Consider the following 10,973-nt stretch of genomic DNA (forward strand, 5'->3'; position numbering starts at 1 on the left):
CCTGAAATAATTATATTAAAATAAGATTATATCATAACAGTAACAAGTAATTATGGACTAAATTACATCTTCAAATAAAAAAAATAAAAAAATAGAAAAGCTAAACTGCAAATTTAAAATATGAATTAAAAAAGACAAAAAAAATCTAAAATAGATCGAGTTTAAATTTAAAAATAGTAATATTATTAAATTTGTTTTTTCCTGGTTTATTTGGTCACCATGTGAAAAGACATGTGACAGCCCTTATCATCTGTTCACCTGCCTCATTATTTATAAAAAAACATCACAAATTATACGATTCAAGAACAATCACGTTCAATTCAACGCTATAAAATCCTGTGCTCTAGCTCTACTTTCTCACATATCCTTTTTCGTCATTGAATCTCCGTTGTTTTTGGTGTTTTCATCTTCCTGGCTCCTCCAAATTTAGAATTTCACAGCAGGAAGATTGGGAAAGAAACAAGGATTTATTTGCTTTAATGGGCACCCTTTCTCGTTGCCATATTGATTCTGTGAATGAACATCGCAGATTCCCAGATATGTTGCTGCAGGGATCGTCGAATCAGCCCTGGTCGAATGTGAATCCATGTCAAGGGATTCAGGCTTCGTCCCACGATGTTGTCGGCGGGAATAGTACCTGCGAAGGTGAAGTCCCAGTGGCGTGTGATTACTTCGATGGAGTATATGAATACATAAAGCAGATGTTGATGGAGGAGGATGACTTGGAGCACAGGCCTTGCATGTTTCAAGATTGTTCGGCTCTCCAAGCTGCGGAGAAATACTTCTACGATGCTCTGAGTAATAAAGATTCAGAATCAAACAGCAGCCCTTCCCCATATGGTGTTGATAATAGTCAAGATGTAGTGAATCTTGAAAATTTTGGGTTCGGAACACCAGCCTCAAGTTTTGGGCAGTGGTCCCTTGATGACCAGCGGATGTCTGGTGAGGACCTGGGTAATTGTGATGGGGTTTTGGATTCTTCTTCTTTGGGTCCTTTGAATGCTCAAATTAAAGATTCCATCAATCTTGATCGTGGGTTGAATGACAAAAATGTCGAGAATTCGCAGAGCAAGAAAAAACATGATCGAGGACACGACAACGGTGATAATTTGGAGGGTCGAAGTAGCAAGCTGTCGGCGAGCTGTGAAGATGACACAGAAGCGATGGATCAGTACGATAAGGCGTTTCTTTGTCATCAAATGAACCCGGGATTCTACGACAAGCCTCGGGTTTCCAAGTACGAAGAAACATCAGAAGATGAAATCGACTCCAAGTATAGCAAGAAACCAGAGTTGAAGAGGGGAAGGCCTAAAGGCAGCACCAAGAACAAACCAAACCCACCAGCGAAACCGAACGCTGTGAAAGAAGCGGTTGATCTTCGGACACTGCTAACACGTTGCGCCACCGCGGTGTCGAATTTCAACACGGCAACCGCGCAAGAACTGCTTATGAAGATCAGGCGACACTCTTCTCCAAATGGTGATGCAAATGAGAGATTGGCTCATTGCTTTGCTAATGCTCTGGAGGCAAGAGTTGCAAGCACGGGTTCCATGTTATACACTGCAATTTCTTCGAAAAGGATAACGGCTTCTGATTTGCTAAAATCTTATCGAACATATGTTACAGCATGCCCTTTTAAGCGAATGTCGAATGTATTTGCAAACAAGACAATAGCAGGCTATAGTTTGGATTCAAACAAGATTCACGTTATCGATTTTGGGATCTTGTATGGTTTCCAGTGGCCCTGTATAATCCAGGGCCTCTCACTGAGGCCCGGCGGTCCTCCTATACTGAAAATTACTGGGATTGATTTTCCTCAGCCAGGATTCAAGCCTGCGGAGCGAGTTGAGCAAACGGGGCGTCGCTTAATGAGTTATTGCAAGAGATTTAATGTCCCTTTTGAGTACAATGTGGTAGCCAAGAAATGGGATGAGATTAATATAGACGATCTCAAGATTGAAAGCGATGAGATGGTGGTGGTGAATTCCTTGTACCGGCTACGGCACGTGCCGGATGAGTCTGCTGGATTGAACAGCCCTCGAGATGCGATCCTTAAGTTCATCAAGACGATCAAGCCTGCACTTTTTGTCCATGGAGTTGTAAATGGGACTTACAACACCCCATTCTTCGCTTCGAGATTTAAGGAGGCATTATTCCATTACTCCTCCATTTTCGACATGCTCGAGGCAACGATCCCACGGGAGGACCAAGACCGGTTGTTGTATGAGAGGGAGGTTTTCGGTAGAGATGTTATGAATGTCGTGGCATGTGAAGGCGCAGAACGAGTTGAAAGGCCGGAGTCATACAAGCAATGGCACGTGAGGAATCTGAGGGCCGGATTTAGGCAGATACCGTTGAATCTGGATATTATAAAAGAAATCAAGACGAAAGTGAGGAAAGGGTACCATATGGACTTCATGGTGGAAGAAGATAGTGGATGGATGCTGCAAGGATGGAAAGGAAGAGTCATGTATGCTTTGTCCTGTTGGAAGCCCTCAGAAGAATAGTGTGGGAGCCAAGATTTTAGCAGCAGAACAAGTCTGTGTCTTAGGGGTTGGATTGATAAAATAGTTGATCAGTATTTGCTGCATTTTTCTGTCATGAAATCAAGTTTGCTTTATCATATTGAAATTAACAACAACTCATATAATTAATTATCCGCGCACCATTGCTATTGATAGCTACACTTCGGTTTTCTTTCATTTCGTTTCTAATACAATCAGTGAAGAAATCGAAAAGATTCTTCAACGTTAATAAACTAATGAATATCACTCAACTTCATTCAAAATCTACCGTGTCTACATGGATTGACAAGAGATAAACTTAATCCAAACAATCAAATTGATTTCAAATACTTTCATTCAGGTGCAACCTGATAGAATTATCTGAAATTAAAACTGCTTCGAGTCTCGTTTTAACAATGTGCCAAAAATTTCCAATATCCAACTCTCGAACTCTCAATTTATTGTGAATCATCTTTTAAAAAGACTCAAGTCTCAGAAAAACCAACACACATATTAAAGTCATATAATATTCCGAAGATCATCTGTGATATCTTTATTCGCACTCCTTTGCTGTTCTAACTATTGTAAAGTGTGAAACATTTGTAATATGAGAAAAAAGTCTTTGCAAAAATTTAAATTTCATAAAGTGATTGCATTGTAATACTAGGAGTTTCAGTAGGCAAAAGTAAAACATGTCGAAGTGGTTTTGTACAAGTGTGTATCAATCAAAGTCTTCTAATGATACCTTCTGATAATAGAAGAAGATGAGACATATAAAAGTTTTGTTCGTCGAATTTCCAAAAACAAGTCTTGTGTCTTATTTCTTTTTACTGCTTTTAGTTTCATTAACCTATTGTTAACTGATTCTGCACTTCTCAAAGTAGTCTACTGCACTTTCAAAGAACGAGACCAGCTTCTGATTTCTTAAAACATTTCAGAAGCACACTTTTCAAAAGCAAAATAATTTTGAAGTTTGAAGTGTTTATTAAACCCCTTCCCCTTATAGACACATCATCAATCCTATCAAGTGGTATCAGAACGAGATTTATCTCGTTCTGAAACATCTATCGCAAATATCTAAGGCATCTTTCAGCAAGATTCTCATGTTATCAAAAAAAAGACTTTGATTATTGAAAAATTAGAATGAAAGTTCATCTTGCAACACAAAACGATGACGAATGGTATGTCATCACTGATGGTCCTATTAAAATCATAAAAGCCAATCCAACAGTGGTGGTAACAGAAGGTGCTACACAAATGCTGGAAAAACAAGGAAGTGAGTGGGCCAGCGAAGATAAGGAGAAAGCCAACCCTGATAATGTGACCAATGATATTATATACAAAACACTTGACAAGAACACTTTCAACAAAATCAATATTTGTTCTTCTGCAAAAGAAATCTGGGAGAATTTGATCCAAATATGTGAAGAAATTAACAAGACAAAGGAAAATAAATTTTCTGTAGCAATGCATAAGTTTGAAAACGTTAAAATGATTATTGGGGAATCTTTAAATGATTTTATTAAAGAATCAGTAGCATTATTAATGAGTTAGAAGATCTTGGCAAGGAGTATGGCAACAAAGAAATTGTTCTCAAGGTTATGAGAGCATCGCCCAGAGAATAAGATGTTAAAACCATGGCAATGAGAGAATCAAAGGATTTGAGCAAACTAGAACTAAATGACCTATTTGCAGACTTGTAAGCTTATGATTTTGAACTGGAAGTAAGAAGTGGTGAATATCCTGCATCAAGTTAGCCAACTAAAGCTTTTACTACTGCTGCTGTTGCTCAACTACTGCTGCTACTAAAACAATATATGAAAGGACTTCTAAACAAATCAACAACGATGCTATGTCATTATTCGTCAAGAAATTCTCAATATTTACGAAGAAAAGCCACATAACATATCAAGATCCCAATTGGAACTTCAAAAAGAAATCACCATCTGGTGACATGGCCTGTTTCAACTACGATAAAATTGTTCGTTTTATTGAAAATTGTCTTAAGCCCAAGAAAGATGATTTCAAGAACAAAAGACATAAATGCAACGACAAGAAGTCTCGAAAAGATCGCAAAGAAATGATTGATGAAGAAATCAAAAGCAAGTGGACAGATTCTAGTTCTGAATCTTCTGATTCAGAAAGCCAATCCAGTGATAGTGATATTGAAGAAGTTCTGTGTCTCATGGCATATATTGATTTCAACTCTGAAGAATTTGCTTGTGAAGATTTAGTTCAAGCACTGCATGATATGGTTAAGGAATACTCGAAGCTATCTCAATCATTTGAGGAAGTCAAAGTTGAAAACCAGAGCTTAACTGATCAAGTTAATAAGTCCACTTTTTTACAATATGACAGTTGCAATCTTAAAGCCTAAGTGATTAAGTTAAAGACTGAGAATGAACGAGTGAAAACTGATTACCAGACACTACTGAGTGAAAATCAGAAACTATCATTACTGGAAAATGCATGGAATAAGTCTTATATTTCATTAGAAAAAATGCCAGAGCTACATAATCAATCCGGAGACAAAACTGGTTTTGAATTTAGTAGGCATGAAAGCACTTCTGAAACCAGTACTAAGCCGAAACTGGATATGTGCAAAGGAAAATATATTCACCTTGTTAAATCTAGTTCGGTATATGAACACAATGAACCTAATGTTCCAGTTGAGAAACCTATAAATCAGATGAACAAAGTCAGACAATTTGGTTTTGGTTATGTTGAACCCGAGAGTAAAACTTATCTAAATACTGTATTTAGTAGAGGATGATTTTCAATAGCACAATCCTAAATGAAGGTTAAACACAGCTGATGCTATAGTTGTAGGTCAGCTTAGAAGAGATATAGATTGAAAAACAAGAAAAGCAGGGGAGAACAATATTCTAGAGTGTATTTTGTTAAGAATAATATTAGATCTTTTCTTAAACATACCTCTGAGCCTACTCGAAGTACAAAAAAGTATAAATTGTACAAATGTGGGTTTCTAAGAGACTAATCAATTTTGGAGTGGATACTTGAGACACACGACTAGTCAAACAAATCTACTTTCAGAAGCGATCAATTGTATTGTTCCAAGAATCACACTGTATGGTAGCTCTAAGGGTAAAACCACATATAAGAGTAAGATTGTTCATGGAAATATTGTCATTAATGAAGTTCCTCTAGTAGAAAATTTGTATTACGATCTAATAAATATTAGTCAACTTTGTGACAATGGATATTTAGTAGCTTTCCGTAAGCACACATGCACAATTAAGGATACTTATAGTTCTACTATTTTACAAAGAAATAGAGATGAAAACACCTACAAAGTTAACTGGAATATAAGTCAACCTGATCATCCTACCTGTCTAGTGGCTTCTCTAAGTGAAAACATTTTCTATGATAGAAGAGTTTGAATCATTTGAATTTAAAATATATCAAAAATCTTAGAAAATAGAATTTAGTTACCGGATTACCTTATATTTATTTAATTAAGAATCATATTTGTTTTGCATGTCAATTAGGTAAACATGTAAGATCAAGCTTCAAGAACAAAAAAAGTAAATCAACATCAAATGCTTAGAGCTACTGCACATATACCTCTTCGAACCTATATCTGTAACAAGTCTAGGGGAATGAAGTACACTTTATTTATTGTTGATGAATTCTCTAGATTTACTCGGGTTATATTTCTTAGTAGCAAAGATCATACTAGTACTCATCCGATCAAGCTTTTGAAATGAGTTCAAAATGAAAAACATGTTTCAGTCAATAGAATCAGAAGCGATCGAGGCATTGAGTTCATTAACAAATCTATTGAGATATATTTGAATGAATAGGGCATACATCATGGATATTCAGTAGCTAGGATTCCTTGGAAAATGGAGTAGTTGAGAGAAAAAATAAAACTATCAAAAAATTAGCAATAACTATTCTTGCAAATGTAGACATCTCTCGGCGCTTCTGGGCAGAAGCATTTAATACTGAATTTTGTACACAAAACAAAACCATGATCAACAAAAGATATGGAACAAATCCATATGAAATATGAAAAGGGAGTAAGCCTATTGCGTCTTATTTCCTTGTATTCGGATGTAGATTCCATGTGCATAATGATGACAAAAATCATTTATCTGCTTTCGATTCAAAATTTGATGCTGTAATTTTTCTGGGATGTTCATCAGTTAGTAAAGCTTTTAGAATATTTAATAATAGAACTCTTAATATTGAAGAATCAATAATGTTGTTACCGATGAAATTGTTATTGCTCCTGAATATTCTAATATTTATAATCTAAGCAACAGATTAGATAGGATACATCTAGATATGGAGAGTGAGGATGAAACAGAACCAAGAGAAATGATTCTCAAAATCCAGAACCAGAACTTCTCAAGAAAAAACCAATAATCGGAACTCGAGAAATTCTAGAACTTATTTTAGAAGATCCAGAACTTGCTCATGAAGCTCCAGAAGAGCATGTTGTCCAATCATATCAAGAAGTAACAACTTCAAAACCTCGTTATCAATGAAGCAATACTCATCCTCCATCACTAGTTACCGGTAATCCATCCGTACCCCTCAGAACCAGAAGACATACATATGATAAATGAATATATGCATGTTGCCTTTATATCACATATGGAGCCAAAGAAGATTGATGAAGCTCTAAGTGATCCCAGATGAATTGAAGCAATGCAAGAAAAATTTAATCAATTCAAAATGAATGAAGTATGGATTCTGGTACCTAGACCAAATCATCAATTAGTTATTAGAACCCGATGGGTATTTAGAAACAAGTTAAATGAGGAAGAAATAGTAGGCAGAAAAAAAGTAAGGCTAGTGAGTGGCTCAAGGATTCAGACAAGAAGAAAGAACAGACTATGATTAAACCTTTGTTCCAGTAGCCAAACTTGATTTAGTATAATATTTCTTGCCTTTGAAACATTCTATAACTTTAAATAATTCAAATGGATGCGAAGAGTGTTTTTATGAATGGTATACAACAAGAAGAAATTTATGTAGAACAACCTCAGATTTTGTAGATCATTACCATGCAAATCATGTTTTTAAATTATATAAAGCTTTGTATGGTCTTAAAAAAGTACCAAGAGCATGTTATGACACTCTCTCTTTATTTCTTACTAATTATGACTTTATTATTGGAACAGTTAATAAAACATATTTATATTTGTAAAAAACCGGCATACACTCTTAGTACAAATATATGTTGTTGGTATTATTTTTGGTCCAACTAACCCTAAATTTTGTGAGAAATTGCTAAGATGATGCATGATCAATTTGAAATGATCATGATGAGAGAAATGTCGTTCTTCTTAGGATTACAAGTTAGACAACATGAATGTGGAATTTTCATAAACCAGATGAAGTATACCAAAGAGCTACTGAAAACATTTGGCATGGAAACATGCATTGCTGCCCCAACTCCAATGAGCTCTTTAACTCCAATGAAGTATACCAAAGAGCTACTGAAAACATTTGGCATGGAAACATGCATTACTGCTGTTGCCACTACTGCTCTTGTACCACAAGCACCCAAAGCCCCTCTACCCAAAACAACTCAAGTTACTGCCTCATCACCAAAAAGATCAATAGTTGGAAGCTCAACCTTTTTTCTCATTGCTCCTAGACTAGCAGGTGGAGTGGTCATTTGAGATCCACTTCCAGAATAGACTCGCTCTAGAATTAAGAAAACAGTTTCCACTAGTAAATCTTCTTCTCAAACGACCATCCACCTTCACATGGAAGAAATCATAAGATCTGCTGAAGAAGATATTGCCTATTTTGATAATTGGGTCAATATCCGAACAGTTCGGTATCTATCTGTGTTCAAGACCAAGGATGCCTATGCAAAGGCCCTGAAATATGAGAAAATGGTGTTTGCGATTGCGAAAGCAGACTTTGTCATTGAAGTAATGAACAGAAGAATCTATATATTTTTGAAGATCAAAATTCAGAAGCTGGGTGAAACACTGCCTATTCTAAACTTCAATGATGATTTCCATGGTCCAACTGTCTTTCATGATCAAGCAGTGATCAATTAGCTCTCTTCTGATTTCAGAACTTTATAGATGACTGTCATGGTTATTGAGAAGAATTTGACTGAAGATGTTGTGGTTGGAATTCTAGAACAATTCAAGGTCAAGCCAGTTGAGAAAATAACCAAAACCCCTTAGGTTTCTTGTATTCATGCACAATCACCTGCACTAGTTTTAGTTGCTGCTGCTACTGATCTTGCTCCAGCACAACCAATTTCCTCTTCACTCATATAAATTCAAGAATTTTCAGCAGTATAAAAAGTAATTAATTCTTTTTGTACAAGAAGCTGATGTGGTAGTTATTATTGTTGCTCCTTGTTCTATTGATGATTTGATAGCTTCTGTTGTGCCTTCTACTATCTCAATCATCCATGCAACTGAAGAATGGATTGCTGATGCTACAGATGCTCCCCTAGTCCAAGAATATGTGCTTCTTGATCTTGAAAAGTTCTCTGTTAAACATAAAAAAGAAATGAGAGCAATCTTGTATGTTGATCTGGAACCAAGTATACTTGTGACTACAAATATTGTTCAAATACCTACTGAACCTGAACTTCCCATTGATCCAAATATTGATCTTGTCTTGCATTCCGAGAATCCAATTGACACGTCCTTTGAAAAATTTGTATATGTTGCTCGCTTAATTGATATTAAAGAACTCATGGACGTAGCATCTTCCTTATTTTTCTCCTGCGCCTCGCCTCCATCACTCACTCTGGTAAAATCTGAATATATGTGCTTCTTCTTTTTATCGAAGATGTTATGCTCTCCTCCCTTTTCTGTAATAGATATGGGCTACATGAATAATATTTACAGATAATTTACTTCGTGTCTTTTAGATGCAGACGATGATGAATGTGAAAATATTAAAACAAAAAAATCTCGAGAATGATCCAATGTTGTTGAAATTTTTGATGAAGAAACAGTGGAGGAAACTATTGTAGAAGATCAAGATTGAATGGAATTTAATGAGAATTGACTTTATAGTATTTGTTTATTTTCTTCATGTTTGGTTTAAGCACTTTACTTTTTATGGATTATGTTGTATACTTTCTTAATTTCTTATTTCAATGTTTTTAAGTATTTTATGAAACTATTTGACTAATATATTTTTCTTTTACTCCAATACTGCTTAACATTTTTTTCTTAAAAAAAAATAAGCGGGTCGGCCCGCCTAACCCACGACCCCAGGTGGGTTGGGCTGGGTTGGTCATTTAAAGGCCCGACCCGCCCCGCCTAATGGCAGGTTCTGGCGGGTGGAGAATTGGCCCATCCCGCCAGCCCGTTTTGACATGTCCAATTACCATGATACCAAGTGGCGGGGACATCAACGACACTCTTACCCGTCAGCTGATCCTTGGCCTTACATGTCATCTGTCATTCCATATTCGTATTCGTGTTCATATTAGTCATAATCAAATCATATCATTCAAAACATTTTATCATATCCATCACTTATAAAAAATCATGCATATAACATTTTCTTGAAACCAAGCATGCAACTTATTCTTTAACATTTTATAATTTTCATCAGAAAATTCCATAACCTTTCAAAATATACATTTTAACATTCGTTACTGTATTCAGGACACTTCCAGGAGTGCTAATGTAATTCAGGGACAAAATGACCATTTTGCCCCTGAAACCCTAACTTGACCATTTTACCATTGGACCTTAAAACGACGACCCGAATCCTTCCAAACTTGTCAAACACCTTAAAACACACCCATAAATATTTCTTAGTCGTAAAATTAGGCCCTCGACTAAATTTTATAATTCGTTTTAAAACTTGAACCGAAATCCCGATTTTATCCTGAATCAACACGAAACTTAACCAAACTTTAATAAAATATCACCATAGCTTACTAACACCTAACCAACCCTTTTTCAACAAAATTCAAGCCATTTAAAACCTTCGGAAAGGCCTAGAAAGCTACTGAATTTTCCGCCCATTGTTCAAACCAAACCCTAGCTTTGCCCAATTGCAAATTCTTTGATCCTAGCCCTTAACCAACAAGACCAGACCCTAACCAACCATCCTAGGACCATGATTGAACCCTAGGGACACTGTTGGACCAACCCTAACGATCCATCCACGAAGACGTGCATGGTTAAACAAATTCTTGCTCGCGGCCTTGACTTGCGCGGCCAAGCCATGCGGTTGCCCGCTACAAACCGACCAGACCGTGTATGGACCACCACGGCTCATGGTTCAGACCCTCACGAGCCCAACCCCTCCCCTGGATAGCCCCCTTCACGATCCTATCGCTTTTTTATTTAAAAATCGCGAGCCCTAGCGCCAAAATCCCTCACTCGATCGTCTCTCCTTCCTGAACCATACCAGGCCTAACTCATGAATCTAAGGACCCTTAAACCCTCTAAAAATCGATCCCATAACAGCCCTAACCTTGCAATCCTTTTGTGCATC

General features: G+C 36.5%; 1 protein-coding gene across 1 annotated transcript; it reads left to right on the top strand.

Moving 5' to 3' along the window:
* The first annotated feature begins 212 nt into the window (after positions 1-212).
* Positions 213-2,659, top strand: LOC140981474 (scarecrow-like protein 30). Its single transcript, XM_073447889.1, has one exon. The coding sequence runs from the start codon at positions 480-482 to the stop codon at positions 2,505-2,507; it is 2,028 nt and encodes a 675-aa protein (XP_073303990.1). The 5' UTR covers positions 213-479; the 3' UTR covers positions 2,508-2,659.
* The last annotated feature ends 8,314 nt before the right edge of the window (positions 2,660-10,973 follow it).

This window comes from Primulina huaijiensis, chromosome 7 (assembly GCF_012295235.1).
Source record: "Primulina huaijiensis isolate GDHJ02 chromosome 7, ASM1229523v2, whole genome shotgun sequence".
NCBI classification, from domain to species: Eukaryota; Viridiplantae; Streptophyta; class Magnoliopsida; order Lamiales; family Gesneriaceae; genus Primulina; species Primulina huaijiensis.